General features: G+C 46.4%; 1 protein-coding gene across 1 annotated transcript in view; it reads left to right on the forward strand.

Moving 5' to 3' along the window:
• The window catches only part of LOC144752163 (V-set and immunoglobulin domain-containing protein 4-like), a 248,192-nt gene that overhangs the window by 218,023 nt on the left and 11,220 nt on the right, over positions 1-18,949 (forward strand). Inside the window, exon 7 of the mRNA XM_078640089.1 lies at positions 12,098-12,220. Coding sequence (XP_078496215.1) covers positions 12,098-12,220 — 123 coding nt within the window. The remainder of the gene's footprint in view (positions 1-12,097; positions 12,221-18,949) is intronic.

Consider the following 18,949-nt stretch of genomic DNA (forward strand, 5'->3'; position numbering starts at 1 on the left):
ACTACTGTGAACCCTGCCAAATTGTTACCAAATTCGAGATGTGAAAAAGTGAGAGAGGAAGCAGAACATGATTGTCTGGAAGTGACAGAACTTTACACCAAGCCCCGTCCTGATATTGCAGATGAACCGTTGGAAGATCCAGATTGTGAATGGTTTGTGGATGGATCACGTTTGAGAAACGAAAAGGGTGAATTGTGTGCTGGTTACCCTGTCTGTACTCTATCAGACACCCTGTTTGAAGGGCATTAATTCTGCACAGGTTGAAGAGCTGATTGCTCTGACCAGAGCCTGCAAATTGGCAAAAAGTCTAAAAGTAACAATTTACACTGACAGTCAGTACGGATTCGGAGTCGTACATGACTTTGGTCAGTTATTGATGCAAAGGGGATTTCTGACTTCCTCAGGTTCCCTAATTCACAATGGAATAACTGTAAAGGAATTATTGGAAGATTTTCAGTTACGAAAAAGAATTGCAGTTGTAAAATTTGCTGCACATCAATCAGGAGATGATAATGTGACAAAGTGGAACAGATACGCTGATCAATTAGCACATTACTGTACTCAAAGTACAATGGCCATAAACAGATCAATTGAAAAAGGAAATACCGATTGCCATCTTATGTTCACTGTGCAAAGTTGGCCTGGCATATGCTGTCCACGATTCTCGTGGGCACCTTGCATCAGTGCCAACGACACTTATTGATGGTAGATTAAAGACAACCTTTACTGAAAGCTATCCTAGTGGTAGCTATGGAGAGCAGCCTTCAGGCTAAGCCTTGAAGGAATGTAATTCATAAAATGGGGTGGTGATGGACAGAGCATCTGAATTAAGCAGAACACTCCTACCCAGTCAAAAGATCAGGGCTTGATCCATCACCGTTTTTTAGCTCACTGCACCATCCCAGTTCAGAACCTGGCTACATGCAAATTAGTCTGTCCCTGGCCCAGTGCATCATGGGAACAGGGCAGACCAAACTACCAAGCCAATTCTTTACTGGAAAGGAAACAAGCTTCCGGGGACCGGTTTCTGGCATTACAGCCGTCTTCGGCCTGGCTTGCTTGAATCCTGATGGTGCAGTGAGCAAGGGACTCATGTCTGAGCATACCCTTCCACTCCTATAGTGGCCAAAACGATTCATAAAAGGGGGTGGTGATGGACAGAGCATCTGAATTAAGCAGAACACTCCTACCCAGTCAAAAGATCAGGGCTTGATCCATCACCGTTTTTTAGCTCACTGCACCATCCCATTTCAGAACCTGGCTACATGCAAATTAGTCTGTCCCTGGCCCAGTGCTTCATGGGAACAGGGCAGACCAAACTACCAAGCCAATTCTTTACTGGAAAGGAAACAAGCTTCCGGGGACCGGTTTCTGGCATTACAGCCGTCTTCGGCCCGGCTTGCTTGAATCCTGATGGTGCAGTGAGCAAGGGACTCATGTCTGAGCATACCCTTCCACTCCTATAGTGGCCAAAACAATTCATAAAAGGGGGTGGTGATGGACAGAGCATCTGAATTAAGCAGAACACTCCTACCCAGTCAAAAGATCAGGGCTTGATCCATCACCATTTTTTAGCTCACTGCACCATCCCAGTTCAGAACCAGGCTACATGCAAATTAGTCTGTCCCTGGCCCAGTGCATCATGGGAACAGGGCAGACCAAACTACCAAGCCAATTCTTTACTGGAAAGGAAACAAGCTTCCGGGGACCGGTTTCTGGCATTACAGCCGTCTTCGGCCCGGCTTGCTTGAATCCTGATGGTGCAGTGAGCAAGGGACTCATGTCTGAGCATACCCTTCCACTCCTATAGTGGCCAAAACGATTCATAAAAGGGGGTGGTGATGGACAGAACATCTGAATTAAGCAGAACACTCCTACCCAGTCAAAAGATCAGGGCTTGATCCATCACCGTTTTTTAGCTCACTGCACCATCCCAGTTCAGAACCTGGCTACATGCAAATTAGTCTGTCCCTGGCCCAGTGCATCATGGGAACAGGGCAGACCAAACTACCAAGCCAATTCTTTACTGGAATGGAAACAAGCCAGGGACAGACTAAGTGAGCTAAAAAACGTTGATGGATCAAGCCCTGATCTTTTGACTGGGTAGGAGTGTTCTGCTTAATTCAGATACTCTGTCCATCACCACCCCCTTTTATGAATCGTTGAAGGAATGTAAAGCAGCTTGTTTTACCAGTCTATAATCTCGTGAATGACCAAATGAAAGGAGAACCACACCAGGCATATATATAAAATATATGTATTTATTCTAAACACATCCCACTAGTCTCTTTATGAGGCTAGAGGCAAAAGTACATACGGTAAACTTAATAGCAGACAGTAAATTAGCACCATATACGTTGAGCACTAGGGGAGTACCAAACCATGTATTAAGAAAGTGGTATATGAACCACAACTTAACTAGACACAAGCATAGAGCCTGTAGAATCGCTGGGGCCACAAGGAACCACCCACGGTAGTGACACCAGGGGACCCACGGAGGATGCGTGCAGTGTGAGAACACAGCTGCAGGACGCCGTTAGCTTCTATGGGGAAAGTCGCGGTTGGAAATTTAAAGATAAAGGACAGTTAGGAGAGGACTTTCAGCAAACCCCTTTAGACTTAAGGGGTTCTAAGCCAACACCCACGGGAGCACCAGAGTACTCGAGTTACCTCACCCAGGAAAGCCTGGTGCATAGGTGTCATTTGGTGTCGGGAATCGTCGTCGATTTCAATGGCGATCACCTGCAAAGTGCTGCTGCCGTCCTAGAGGAAAGTGTCGGGTGTGATCCCAGCCTGGATCGGAGATGAGAAGAACCTGAAAGCAGAGGGGACAGAGTCTGGGTCACTTGCCAGTGACCAGGGGTACGATAGTCGAATGCCCATATATGTTGGGTGATTTCAGGTGAAGAAGATGAAGCTTGACTCTTCAGCCACGAGGACCAGGAGGCGTAGATGACAGCAACTCACGCAGGAATCAAAGAAATGCTTTGGTGCAGACCAGCAAGGTCTGAGGGACTCACCACATGGTTGGGAGTCCGGGCACATCTGGAGCAACCAGGGAAGCCCATGGAAAATCAGAGTTGCCTTCACAGGGACCCACCAGTGAAAGGACCAGGGATCGCGATGGAGCCTTGAGCGGAAATGCAATAAGCAGGCTCACGGAACACTCCTGGAGTGTATGGCCACAATCTTTGGTGCAGATGGTGCTCCAGGCTTGGGCTACAAGTAACCTAAAGCACAACTTCAAGAGACGTCGAGAAGTGAATGCACTAGCAAATGTGCATGGTGTCCTGGAGTTCTGGTTCTAAGTCATTCGTGAGGGCTGTGGGTCTTAGCTTTGCTGGGGTCTCGGGTCGGCCTCTGAGAAGTCTGGAAATCCTCTACCTGGGCTGTAGGTTCCTGCAGAGTCCTGCTGGAGCTTTGGAGATGCAGACCCACAAATGCTTTGTTGGTGCCTGCCAAGCAGGGGAGTCACTCCTTGACCCCAAGGGAGATTCTTCCATCCTCTTGTCTTTAGTAGAGCGTCAAAGTTCCAGGAATCAGTTTCAGAGTTTTGTCCAGGTGTAATCTAAAGTCCTGTTGCCAGGGGTTCCTTACCTATACCTAAGAAATGGGTTGGACATACTCCGGGGACCCACCTATGGGAGGGTCTGGAAAGAGGGGTGGTTACAACCATTTCCTTTGTCCGGTTCCGTGCCAGAGCAGGTGCTGGTAGCCCCTGCAACCGGTTTGAACTGGGCTATGCACAGGGACACCAAATGTGCCTCCAGTGCTGACGTCAAAGCACTCTTAGAGTGCACCCACCTAGCCCCAATACACTAAAACCTGTTTAGGAGGTGGTTACACCTCCCTGTAATAGGAAACCTATTGTCCAGGCCTTCTCTGCCAGAGTTTCGGTCAGCAGCAGGAGGCCCAACTCGTGTCTGTGGCTGCAGCATTTTGTGATGCCAGGACTCTTTTAAACTATTACCGGGTAGACCGGTGTGTACATGTCTCTCCCTCTAGAAGGGTGGAATTCTACCACCGCCACCAGAACTGGCGGGGGGGCTAGGATTCCAAAGTGTTTTGACACTAAGCACAACATGTTTCCATGCAGCCATTCCAAAGTTAGCATTTACAGCGAGGTTATAATGCACTTAAGAGTATATGGTCTGGCTGCATCACAGAACAGCCTCAGAGAATAGATTCTGAATGCTCCAGAAGGGTCCTGCTCATGCAGGGGCACTCTCACACGAACCCAAGCACCCTGCCTTTAGGATTGATAAGGCCTACCATAGGGGGGACTGATAGGTTTCTATGTGCAGTGATTTAAGGTAAATATAGATAACCTATATCTTAATAAGGGGTGCTTGCACCACCTTACCCAGGCTGCAGTAGCAGTCCTGTGGTGTCATTTTGGAAGGCTTTCTAGGGGTGGCATAATACATGCTTCAGCCCCTCGTAGGCCTATGGGGTACCTAAGGTACCATATACCAGGGCCTCATAAGGGTACCCCAGTAACCAAACTGGAGTGTAGCTATTGTACATGGAATCAATTTAGAGAGGAAGCAGCTAGGCTGGGGTCCTGGATAGCAGGAGACCAGCCAGACTAAAGTTGAAAAACAGTGAAACACCGGCAAAAAGTGGGGATAACCATAGTAAGCAGATCCTACTCTCCTACACAATCCCCCCAAACACAGGGACATTAAACTAACCTTGACCACTTGAGTTCTAAGTGGAAATATTCGGAGAGTCTATCTGAGTCTATCTGCATTGGCATGGTTACTCCCAGGTCTATGTTCCACTGTATAGTCCATCCCCTGTAGGGAAAAGGACCACCTCAAAAGTTTGGGGTTATCACCCTTCATCTGTTTTAGCCATAAGAGAGGCTTAAGGTCAGTCTGAACAGTGAAGTGAGTGCAAAAAAAGTATGGCCTCAGCTTCTTCAGAGCCCAAACCACAGCAATTGCCTGCCTCTCAATAGCTGACCAACGTTTCTCTCTAGGGTTCAGCCTTCTGTTAATAAAAGCTACTGGCTGGTCCTGACCTTCATCATTCAATTGTGACACCACAGCCCCTACCCCCAACTTAGATGTATCTGTTTGGACAATTAATTATTTGGAGTAGTTAGGACTCTGCAGAATGGGTGCAGTGCACTTGGCCTGCTTCAGGTCATCAAATGCCTTTTCACAGCCGACTATCCACTGAACATTCTTATGCATTCTTTTTGAAGTTAAGTCATTTAGGGGTGTCGCAATGGATCCATACCCCCTTGACAAATCTTCTGTAGTACCCAGTCAGGCCCAAGAAAGCTCTGACCTGAGTCTGGGTAGTTGGAGCAACCCAGTCCATGATGGTCTGGATGGCGAACACCCATTATAACGATGAGAGCACATCACAGGTGCATTACATCGCACATTTTACATCGCGGAAATTTCTACATTGTATGCTGTTACATCGCGCATGCTTACGTCGCGGAAATGTTTACAACGCATGCTGTTACATCGCGCATGCTCTTACATCGCACATTTATAACAGTATACAAACGTGGATGAACAGGCAGCCAATTTTGTAAATGCTTAAACTTTCTCTTAAACTTTCTCAGACTGCTGGTGGCAATTTATATATTTTGTGCACCCTCCCTGTGTTCTTTTGTGGCCAATTTTGTAAATGCTTAAAGTTTCTTTTAAACTTTCTCGGAACGCCGGTGGCAATTTATATATTTTATGCCCCCTGTGTAATGGTCGTTCTACTTGATTGGTGAACTGATGTTTCTGGGTCGCTTTGTTAAGCGCTCTCACCCAGGTGTTGCTAATCCCAGTGTAATAAAACCGTAAACTGACAGCCATCAAAATGCTAATTACTGCCAGTCTGAATTATTTTCAAGCTCTGAAGGATCGTGATGGCGTGTTATTATTATTATTGCGAGTTATTATTTGTCATTCTCAGGTAATGAACTTGCATTTGGCTGGTATTCTGTCTCTCTCACACACACACACACACACTTACGCACACACACACAAGCACGCAAACACAGATCCATCCACTCCCATGTACACGGGCAGCACTGCTGTGAAATCACGGGTCTCTAGTTTAGAGTACACAAGCCCTTCCGAGAAGGCCCCCTCCTCCCAGTATGCCCCACACCGGCTCAGATGCACACAGTCAGGCCCCGTGTTTCCACCATTTACTGCCCTCTCAGCGGAGACGACCAACACGTCCGTCGCCAGATACTAAACATGATACAACCCGACACCCAGCATCTTCACTTACACCTCACTGCAGCTTTTCACTGTAGTCAGCCCGCTCTATTGGCTTTGTCAGTGGGTGTTAAGGATGCTGCTGCACACCCAAAGCATCCCATCCATGCATTGATTTAAATTACGCAACTAAAACAGAACACAGCATCCAGTGTGCAGCGACTAGAAGCATCTTGAGCTGCCAGCGCTTTACGTAAAGCACCAGGAGAAGGGGCTGCAGTGAGGTGGAGCTCAGAGGTAGGCTCTGGGCTCATGAACAGCAGCGATGTGGCGGGACTGTGCCTGCCACTTCACTGCCACCCGAACCCTTCAAAATCAGCCACACTGCCTCCATGGCCCTGATGTTTCACAGAGTGCCGCCGCTCCCTTCAGACTCACCCACGCTGCCTCCATGACCCTGATGTTTCACAGAGTGCTCAACACTTTTACAGCGGCCACCACTCCCACCAGCTTCCTCGGCAGCGCTACACTTCCCCATAGTGACTGCCATTCCAAGCCCACCAACAAAGTCCCACTTTTCCACCCAAGACAATACTCCATCCCCACCCTCCACTGTTTGAACACGTGCCCCACAGCGCCTGCCAATCCACTCCCAGACACAGCTCTCAGGGAGCAGGCAACCACACACGGACTGTTAAATCAACCCCAAAAGGATAATGTAAGTTATTTGAAAGTTTTGAACACCATTCACACAAATGGTGCCAATGTGCAGCCATTACAGTGAATGGATGTGTCACCATTGATGCATTGCAAAGGCAGCACTTCGTTTTTGGAAAAAGCGGGATATAGGTGCCTGGCACATGAACCAGTGACAGTAATGTGGGCTAACCAATATGTGACTGACATAACAACCAATGACTGGCAGGGACTGACCTCTGTGTATTGATGATCATTCTCTGTGACACAGATTGGGCTCGACTAAAACGGTCCCTCAAACCTGCTTATTCTGACTCTCAAGGCAAGGTTGAAAAGAAAAAGCACATGAAATCACACCCGTCTGCACACCCCAGAAGGTACAGCATTATTGTCTTAATCCGCTGTGGCGCGTCAGCCATTTGCTTCCGTGGTGTCATGTAAAATAATGCCCTCACTTGAATTCTTTGGCGAGGCCTCCTAAAATCTCGTATATCGGGGCAGCCTCGTGGACTCGCAGCCTACGAGCCTGGTGTAACACTGGCGAACACCCTTTACCACGATTAGAATTTATTGTCCCAAACAGAAAAAGAATTAAAAAACAAAAAGAATTACCGTCATGGGAAGGGGGTTGGGGGGCAGTGGGGGCCGGGTGTTTGAGGCGGGATCACACAATTTTTTTTAAAACCATCTGAAACGGTGGTAGGACTGACTGCACATATGCGTTCTAATGGCGTGCGATTTTACAGTGTGCAATGTATTCTTCTTGGCAATAGAAAACACTGCATTGGCGTCAAAACGCCATCCGTTGTTAAAAATGCCGGTGTGATGGTCTTTGCAATGTTTTTGACGCGTGGTAAAAGCATGCGTTGGAATTGTTTGCGATGTGCGATCATACATTCGTCTGGATTTTGCTCTGTAATGGTTGATCCTGGCCTCCACCTACAAGGAGGCCCAGGTACTCACCCTGACTCTGCCCTATCTGGCACTTAGTAGCCTTGATAGTGAGGCCTGCTTTCTGCAGGGCCTCCATAACATTTATCAGGTGGACAGGTGATCCTCCCAGGTGGAGCTAAAGATAGCAATGTCATCTGGAGATGCTGCACTATAGTCTTCCAGGCCTGTTAGGACTTTGTTCACCAACCTTTGAAAAGTGTCAGGTGCATTTTTCAAACCAAGGTGCATCCCCACAAATTGGTAGTGCCCACTAAGGGTAGAAAATGCTGTCTTGGGCTTTGCATCATCAGCTAATCTGATCTGCCAGTAGCCAGCTGTAAGATCAAATGTGCTCAGAAACTTGGCTGAGGCCAAAGTATCTATAAGCTCATCTGCTCTTGGGATTGGATGGGCATCAGTCCTAGTGGCTGCATTGAGACCCCTGCAGTCTACACAAAACCTTATCTCTCTTTTACCACCCTGGGTGTGAGGTTTAGGTACCAAGACCACTGGACTTGCCCAAGGGCTATCTGAGGGTTCAATAATGCCCAAATCCAACATCTTCTGGACTTCAGTCCTGATACAGTCCCTCACATGGTTAGGTTGCCTGTAAATCATATTTTTTAACAGGCAGACTGTCCCCAGTGTCCACCAGGTAGTCTGACTTGGAGTCAGAAAGAACATGTTCCTATTCGGATTGAGAACCTGTCTACAATCGGCTTGTTGCTGAGCAGCGAGGCTGCCTGCCAAGGCTACACCATCAACTGACCCACCATCAGGGTTCTGTGAGAACAGGTCAGGGAATGGATCACTCTCTTCCTCCTTTCCCTCATCAGTAGCCATGAGCAAGCCCATGTCTGCCCTGTCAACATAAGGTTTCAGTCTGTTGACATGAGGCACCCTGTGGGGGCTCATGGGAGTTCCAAGGTCCACCAAATAGGTAACCTCTCCCTTCTGTTCAACAATTGTATGGGGGACACTCCACTTGTCTTGGAGGGCTGCTGGGGCCACAGGCTCCAACACCCATACTTTCTGTCCTGGCTGGTAAACAGTCAGCACAGCCTTTTGGTCATGCCAGGCCTTGTGCAATTCCTGGCTAGCCTCAAGGTATTTGGTTGCCTTTTTCATATACTCGGCCATCCTGGAGCGGAGACCAAGTACATAGTCCACTATGTCCTGTTAAGGGGGTTTGAGAGGTAACTCCCATCCCTCCTTCACCAGATACAATGGACCTCTTACAGAAGTTCAAAAGGGCTGTAACCAACCCTCTTCTGCGGAACCTCCCTGTATGCAAATAAAGGCAGGACAGTAGGATGTCCCATCTCCGCCTAAGCTTTTCTGGAAGACCCTTGATAATACCCTTTAAGGTTTTGTTAAACCTTTCAACTAAACCATTGCATTGTGGGTGATAGGGTGTGGTGAATTTGTAATTCACTCCACACTCCTTCCACATTGCAGTCGAGTAAATAGACATAAAGTTTGCATCTCTGTCTGAAACAATTTCCTTAGGGAAACCCACTCTTGAGAACACTCCCAAGAGGGCTCTTGCCACCACAGGTGCTGTAGTGGTCCTAAGGGGAATGGCTTCTGGATACCTAGTGGCATGGTTCACCACCAGGATAAATCTGTGCCCAGATGCTGTCTGAGGATCCATGGGACCAACTATATCAATCCCAACCCTCTCAAAGGGAACCACCTTTGTTGTACCACCTGCCTTACCACTGGCTTGACAGGTGACACAGGAGCGACAAAACTCCTTGGTGTCTTCAGACATGTGGGGCCAATGAAAATAAGGGACAAGCCTGTCCCAAGTCTTGCTTTGGCCCAGATGACCTGCTATGGGAATATCATGGGCTAGTGTCAATAGGCAGGCCCTGAACTTCAAAGGTATAACCAACCTCCTGGCTGCACCAGGCTTGGGGTCTCTACTCTCAGGACAGTACAGGAGTCCATCATCCCAATGAATCTTATGGGTTCCACTAGCATTCCCAGCAGCCTCAGCAGCAGCCTGCTGTCTGAGGGTTTCAAGAGAAGGGCAGCTCAGCTGCTCCCGACTCAGATCTGCCCTGGAAGGGCCCCATACCCCCAAGAACTCAACCTGACCAGGTTCAAACTCAACTAGAACAGTTCCTTCTTCAGGACTACAATCATCTCCCTCAAGAGACTGATCTGTATTCTGAGCCAGGGGGAAGGCACTGCCTTAACCCTACTGCTCCTTTTCATGGAAGGCACCTGGTTCATTCTTCCAGAATCCAGGGCCTGTTCAATGTTAGACATTTTGGCTTGTGATCTAGTCACTTTTTGAAAACAACAAGGGAACCCAAAGAAGTCGGCAAGGGACCTTGGGAGTCAATATTATTAAGGCAACAGTGGTCCCTTACAAATAATAATGCTTAATCAATAAATATTCACGAAGTCGTTGCTATATTTGAAAGCGACATGCCCAGCCGGGCAGAGGTCTTGGTATTTACTTTTCAGTCAATGTAAAACATGAATAACACACAATATACAAGACAGGGCACAAGCCTGTACCCAGTCAATCACACAAGAAATATCAGGACAGGGAACAGTTAAAAAGCGAACAAACAAAAGGGCTTAGGCAAGAGCTTAACGTTCTGTAAACTTGTTAATCGCACAGTTTTGATTATAAAACAACAATATTGACACCTTCACACTTTTAAAGGGCAAATAAATCATTCCATGTGTGTGAGGTGCTCATAGTTCATAATCAGCATAAAAAAGCTCCGCTTAGACAAAACCACTGGTGGGGTCAACCTACCAGATTTCAAAAGATATGAAACCGCCTTTCTCACCAAGCAGGGAGCCCACTGGCTCTCACCTTCACCTGACTATACTCCAGTATGGCTAGAAATCGAGAACGAGATCCTAGAGGGTATTTCACCTAGCGCGGCTCTCTCATCTAATCTAAACAAGCTAACCCACTCCAAATCAATATTCCATAACACAAAATCTGCTCTTCTGAAGTTTGACAGAATCCTAGAAAACAGCATTCGGGGCTCACGTTGGGAATCCTTATGGGACAACCGTAACATTTTGTATAAAGGTAAACCCCTACACATAGCATCTTGGATCAAAAAAGGCATACTGTTTCCATATCAACTTTTTGCGGGATCATACCCTATCCCATTCAGTGACCTACAAATCAAATACGACCTCGAACCAATTGAATTTTATAACTTCCTTAACGTAAAAACAGCACTGTCCAAAGCCAAACTCTCCCGAACACCACCCTCCCTTCCATCATACCTAGCCGGAGTGAACAGGCTAGGACACCAGGTTTCCTCCCTCTATAGACTCAGTCGCCCTCAATATTCTAGCCTCACTACCCCAATTACACAATTCTGGAACAACCTTGCGTCCAGGCCAATTACAGAGGTAGACTGGACCAATACATGGGTATCCTGTATGAGACACAAAATCAGCCCCACACTTTCTCAGACAAAATACTCGCTCTTACACAAGGCCTTCTGGACCCCGGCGCGATTGTTTGCACACAACATCACCTCGGACGCCTTCTGCTGGAACTGCAAACGCGCGGAGGGTGACCTATCTCACATTATCCTAGAATGCAACTGTGTAACACATTTTTGGGAGAAGATATTCGAATTTATATCAAAACTATTCCGCATTACACCAATTAAAGAGCTCCCTTATCTAGTTTTCGGATTCACCCAAGACCCTTCCCTTGAAACAGACGATAAGGCCTTACTTGACCTCCTTCTCACTGCGGCGATCAAGACAGTCCTTAGTAACTGGAAAGATACCAATAAGGCCAACTTCGCAGGGTGGTTGAATTGGATAATCAGTTTACGCGGTGCAGATAATATCGCACTTCAGCAGACACCGTGGCGCCCCCCCACGAGAAAACTGTGGTCAACCCTTGATAATTACTTTACGACACATAAGCCACCGTAATATGATCCACCACTGTTTACGCCACATGCACTAGTGCTTGCAGTCTACCATCATTGTACTATTTTTCATGGTACCCTTTTCCTTGATGCTAGTGGTACACAATATCTGTTCCTAAATGCTTGCTGAGTTTGCGATACATGTCCTGCTACCTCCGGCGAGATATTGGTTATTATACTCTTGAATTTGTCATCGACTATTGATGTAACGTTCTGTACAGCACTTTTAAACCGTGTACTTCTGAACATAATTGTACTACTGGATCCAATCACTGTTTGTTACTGCTGAAACAACCAATAAAAACTTATTGAAATGAAAAAAAGATTACTGTTTAATGACTACTTTTGTTTCTTTAGATTCCAGTTCCAGCAAGAGCTTGCCTCTCTACTACATCATCCTGATTATTGTTCTTAGCCTTGCATTTTTTTTTATTCTGATTGTTGCTCTAGTGATCCAAAGACAGAGAAAGAACACATCCGGTGAGTAGGTTGACGGCTTTTCACATTTTTGAATATTTGTACTCATTCTTTTAAGTTTAAATATGATAGCCCCTTAGGGTATTTGTAGGCAAGTTATTAAAAAGTATGTTTTGCCACTGTAATTAAATGTTTGTATCTGGAGCTCCTAGGTTCGGCAACAAACGGAAGGGATATACTTAACGGTGAAAAACACAACATTATTATTGCTTTATTATTATTGTGTATATCGACTGGTATCTCGAAATAATAGTTCTCATAAGGATTAGAAATAAAGTCACAAAAAATTATATATTGGTTTGTTCAATGAGCTTTTTGGATCTGGCTAAAGACAGATTCAGCAGTTTCCAGAGCTTTTGCCATGTCCTAACAAGCATTTGCAAGAAATAGATCTCACATTTGCGAGAGTTTAAGCTATTGGCATTATAAATGACAATGCCTTTTATTTATCTGTTTTGATAATTAACTCATAAATAAAAGACATTATCATTTACAATGGCAATATCTCAAACTGCTGTAAATGCGAGACCTATTTCACTTCAAAAAAGCGCCATTGTCCCGGGCTGCTTGGAAAGTGAAGGCGTGTTTTGAAAACCCGCAAGCAGTGCTCAAACACGCATTTTGTACTTATAGTTATTGCTTACGAGAAGTAAGGCCGGCAGTAACTGCGCCCCTTTTACTGCCAGCCTTGCTTCTCCTAAACAAGGATTATGAGTACAAAGTGCGTGTTTATGCACCGTTTTCAGGTTTTCAAAACATAAATAAATATATATATATATATATATATATATATATATATATATATATATATATATATATATATATATATATATATATATAAAAGGCATTGTCATTTACAATCCCAATAGCTCAAACTCTCGCAAATGCAAGACCTATTGCATACCAAATACTTGTTCTCTATTGAAGCGCCCACTGTCTATTGCAATTAACTAGAGCGAGCTGAGGAATGTGACAGAGGCAAAAAGAAAGGCCCTAGGCTTTTTAAAGCCAGGCTCTAGAGTGCCAGGGAAATGCCTGGTGGAATAAATGACCGGTCTTCCCTGAGTAGAGGGGACAGTTCAGGAGTCTAATGGGAGCCACCAAGAGAAACCGGTTTTGGATTCAACGTTCGCTGACCTTGGTTTAGTGTCTGGGTTCATAAGGTATAGAGGGTCAGTTGGTCTTGGGAGAGTTTGGACTTTTGGATTGGGTGGACTGTTATTACAAAATAAGTCAAAAATCAGATTTATTTGTTGCACTGACAAAGGAATAAAACATAAAATGATTCAAAACTAAAAAAAGAAATGTATACATCACAGGGAGTTAACTACATAAAACTGAAATAAAATTGTTATAGCAGTTGTTATAAAGTGTTGGCATAAAAAGTATATCTAGCCAGCCTTTCAGATTACACCTGCAGAGAAGCAGGACTCGCACATACACAGGGAGTTCACAAGATTTTCAGTCACACCAGAACCTATTTTAATTATTCTAAATTAGTCAACCTGGCTCTGTTCAGACGTCCTCAGTGAGGTTTCTGGTAGTGTAAATTAAAGCATGGCGGGCTGTGAAGATGTGTAATACATTTTATATCACAGGGATCCATTCACAAAAACAGCATTTTCTCAACTGCTTAGTCAGAAAAATAAAGGATTCATAAAGGTCACCAGATAAAAACCTGAAGAATTTTAACCTGTGACATCTCATGCTAGTAATCATGTACAACATATACATAGACAAAATACCTTAAGGTGTTTGTGTGGTTTCTTGCTTTCGATAACCGTGCTCATACAATTATGGTATGAACACAATGTAAACACCTGAGGATTCTGTACCAAGATAATCATATTGTGATAATTTCTGTAAAAGTGAGAACAACAGTTCCACTAGGGTTGTAGAGACAGAGCTTTATTGGGGAGGAGATGTGGCCAAAGTTAGAACTGGCCGGCTAGGTTCTATTCAGGCAGTAGACTACCGATTTCTACGGTAGTCTCCCGAATCAAGGAAGCAAAAAATCCCCGGAAGAAGCCAAGGCTGGAATAGAAACAAATGGCAGCACACGACAAACAAGCCCAAACCCGACAAAATAAGGGCAAAACAAGCCTGTCCTGTATAACGAGGACAAAACATTACGAACATGACTGCTGCACATGGCCAATCTGGCATGCATTTTTGGCGCATACATTTAATTGCTCATATCATACATGTCAAACCCCCCACCCCTGATATAGGTGACAGCCTTGCCAAGTACCACACATCAGGCGTTAGACTTACGCATTTCAGTGTGGTAGTCTGCATCACTGCACTGAAATGCGAAGTCAAGCATAATAGCTCCTCCTTAACTCCACCGGTGCTGACTCAGAGCAGACAGAGACAAGCAGGATGGAAAACGCCGCTCAAGCACTTGTGAGAAAACAGCTTCTGTACACACTCAATGTGCATTGTACATTTTTATGAGTTCCAGGCCAGAACTGTGGGTCACGCCAGCCTACGCTAGCTGCAGCATTCTTTATCACAACTGATGCCGAGAGTCAGCCTGGGCCGGGTGCAGCGGCGTCACGTGTCTGAAGAAAACAGTTTACAGCCCTGCCAAGTACCACACATCAGGCGTTAGACTTAGGCACTTCAGTGTGGTGGTCCGCATCACCACACTGAAATGCGAAGTCACGCATTATAGCGCCTCCCTAACTCCACCGGCGCTGACCCAGAGCAGACAGACAAGCAGGACGGAAAGCGCCGCTCAAACACTCGTAAGAAAACACACACAGGGGTCTGCGATCAACCCGATCCTTTTTAATGTCTATATGCAACCCCTGATGGGCATCATCAAGGCTCACGGCATTAGCGTGATCAACTATGCGGACGACACGCAGCTCAGGATTTCTCTTGATGGTGCCCATGCAGAATCACTTGAAACAGTCCACACCTGCATGCTGGAAATGGCAACTTGGCTAAAAAGTAACTCACTACAGTTTAACAGTGGTAAAACTGAGATAATGCAATGCAAAGTGGGAAGAATTGCCAGAAACCTGCCTGTTGGCTTTTGGCCTCTAGATTCAGGTGAGCCACTGACACCAGTAAAAACAGTGCGGAATTTGGGGGTCAGCTTTAATGACAACCTGAGTCTGGAGACCAACGTCAACAGACAGGTGAGCAGCTGCTTTGCCCTAATGCGGGGCCTTCGAAAGCTGCTGCCTCTCCTTCCAGCACAGACTAGAGCCACCATAGTAAGGAGCACTATTCTTAGCCGCCTGGATTACTGTAACGCTCTGCTACTGGAATCTCCTGCATATTTGATTTCCAGACTTCAGAGCATCCAGGCCGCGGCAGCGAAAATGGCACTCTCTCGAGGACGACGATCTTCCACCACCCTAGCACTGGCGGAGCTACACTGGCTGCCGTGCATCAGAGGATCCTTTTCAAATCTCTATGTACTGTCTTCAAGGCAGCACATGGTCTGGGTCCCAAACCTCTACAAAACAAATTCAAATGGTATGAGCCCACACGGACCCTCCGCTCCTCATCCACTAATCTCATTAGCATATCTAGGATCAGGAAAGCTACTCACGGTGGCAGAGCCTTTAGCATAGCAGCAGCCCATCTCTGGAATAGCCTCCCTACTGCAATCAGGAAAACAAGCGAACCTATGCCTTTCCGGAAAAAGGTAAAGACATGGCTCTTCCCCAAAGTATAACTGCTCCAAGAGTAGTTTGCTCACCTCCCCCATCCTGCCCCATGATGCTAATTTTTTAGTTGCACTTTCATAGCGCCAGGATGCCCGTAGGGTTGCAGCGAGCTTTAAAAATGGCATAAATAAATAAAATAAATAACTCACTGTGCATAGTAAGTTTGTATGAGTTCCAGGACAGAATTGTGGGTCACACCAGCCTGAACTAGCTGCAGCATACATTGGGAGGGAGGGAGTGGGTGGGAGGAGCAGACCACAAACGCAGGATTGTGTGTAAACGGCCACTTTATTGCAATAGGTGCGCATAACATTATAATTCCTTGGCAAACGCCTTACAAAAGTAAACCTCACTAATCAACCATATACCTGACCCTTGACCCTGCCCCGCCCCTACATTTCCTTGAACCCGCCCCCACTCGTACATTACAACGTTACAAACAATACAAAGCAATGCATCAAAGTATAACCCCATAAATTCAACCGATCCGTTAAACAATCTCCCCTGCCTGCTTCTTTACAACTGTCAATCACTGAACATGTGTAACCGAACTAGAAATTAACCTGCCTACCCTTTCCCTGTCGATAACCCACCTCCAACAATAACCAAAAAACCTCTGCCAGCCCTGGCAAACTTCCAATAACCCGCGCACGGCACCAAACGACAGTACATAGCCAACCCTTGCTCACCAGTGTCTACAAAAGCCGCCCAAAAAATTGAAAAAAGGGGGGGGGAAATGAAGCCCCAAAAAATCCTAAAAAACAGGGAGGGAGGGCAAAAATTACACTGCGCCTTAGCTCCCAGCCACCAGGTCACCAAACCTAAAATGGTGTCTGGGAGCAGAAGACCAAAGAATTTATAATTGGGCTCCATTTGGGAAACAAATATAAAAGCCTAAAACAAAATGGCTGGCTTGAAGCCTGGCCCCCCCTAGCCCCTCCCAATCTACCCGGGGGGGGGGAACCTTGGGAGGGAGGGGGTGGGAGGGAGCAGACCACAAACTCAGGATTGTGTGTAAAAGGCCACTTTATTGAAACAGGTACCCATAACATTACAATTCCTTGGCAAACGGCTTACAAAACTAAACTTCACTGATCAACCATATACCTGACCCTTGACCTCGCCCTGAAAATGTCCTTGAACCCAACCCCACCCCCACCCATACATTACGAACAATACAGAGCAATGCATCAAAGTATAACCCCATAGATTCAACCCATCCGTTAAACAATCTCCCCTGCCTGCTTCTTTACAACTGTAAATCACCCAACATGTGTAACCGAACTAGAAATTAACCTGCCTGTCCATAACCCAACTCCAACAATAACCAAAAAATCTCTGGCAAACTTCCAATAACCCCCGCCACCCAGAAAGAAGCTAGCTGCTGTCCATCTAAGAGGACTGCGTCTGGACCTTCAAACATCTCGACAACACCTCCCTGATCTCCAGTAAATAAAGGTCAATACCAAGCCTCGATAGATGTACTCCGTCATCTCTGAAAAATTCCCCTGCCTCAAAGCGTAGCTCCTTGTGTACCACTCTTCCGAAACCAAGATGACGACAAAACCTAGACTTTTCCGAGTACACCTTCCTCCGTGCCCTATCTATGGCCCTCGGGTTCAAAGCACCCCTCCAAACTCAGTGCGGAACCAACTCAGTCCACAAAACGTGGCACCCAGACCATTGCTCCCTTAATCTTGATAAGTCCTTCCTCATAGCCCTCATCAAGACAACACCCTTTACACCGCACAAATCGTTCTCGCCCAGGTGAATCAACAAAACATCCGGGCATTGACCCCGTATCATCCATTTATTAAGGAAAGGTATCAATTCCTTCCACAGCATCTCTCACTTACCCTTCCAGACAATTTTAAAAAGACGTTCATTAAAACCCAACATTACACCAAAGAAACACCGGCATGCCTGGATGTGCGCCCATTTGATAAACGAATGCCCTACAATCCAAATGGTCAGTTCCTTCGATTACGGCCCAGCCACAGAACCTGTAACGAGAAAAATAGAATGAGACTCAAACAGAGGAGGATAACGCTTGCACCTCCTCCCCATTCCTTCTTACATAGCGTTGATAACAGCCTGAAGACCAGCGCCCCAGCCGCATTATGTCCCCCCGCGCCCAGCCCCTGTTGTGTGCTTCTGTTGCTGCCCCAATCCTGAAGAATGCGTCCCATAACCAGCCCCATTCATCCCAATACTGTACAAAGCCTCCCGCAACACCATGCACAGCTGGTAATCTGTCCACCTCTTCCCATTAGAATACTTGAAAACCACCTCTGCCCCAAACCTCCTGACAAAGCATGCCAATGGTGGGCCCAATGAAGTGGGCACGTCGAAGATGGTACAGCCGTTCCAACCTGACCCCTTTTCCCACTCCCCTATGGTCTGTTTTGGAACTGGCAAATCATATATGTATCCCCCCAGCCTCGATGGATACATCCTTCCAAAGGACACCCTTTTTAACCTTACTACCTAAGAGCTCAGAAATCCTAAAAGCCCCAAAAAACATCCATACCATAAGGGTTGAGAACAAACCGCTCTCAAAACCGTCCCTACTGATTGCTGGTAAAGCCTCCAGTAAACGGGCTAGAGTCTGCCAAGAAAGGGGGCTACACACCAAACTCTCCCCCCTCTCCCTAGCCCAACCTTCTAACATCCTCCTCCCCACTTCCCCCACTGATGGGGTGTAACCCCACAGAAGTTTCCCCATGAAAGCAATGCCCACCAATTTCCCGGCAATGGTAACTTTAGAAAGACCTCTCTCAATGAGGTCCAGAATAAACTGAATCACAACTTCCGACCGACGCCAGACCTCAGATCGCCTACAGGCGCCAGGTGCCAAGAAATCCCTCTAAGCTAGATTATATGCTGCCCATGTAGATGCCGACAAAGAGCCTACCACCAGTTGTAGCACCCTACGTTGCCTACATACCAAAGTTGATCCGGCATTGGGGTCTGTGTCCTGACCGCCTCCTTGGCCAGCCCACGGAATCTCCCCCACTGTGAACGAGACAACGCATCGGCTATGTCA

This window comes from Lissotriton helveticus, chromosome 4_2, assembly GCF_964261635.1.
Source record: "Lissotriton helveticus chromosome 4_2, aLisHel1.1, whole genome shotgun sequence".
Lineage (NCBI taxonomy): Eukaryota > Metazoa > Chordata > Amphibia > Caudata > Salamandridae > Lissotriton > Lissotriton helveticus.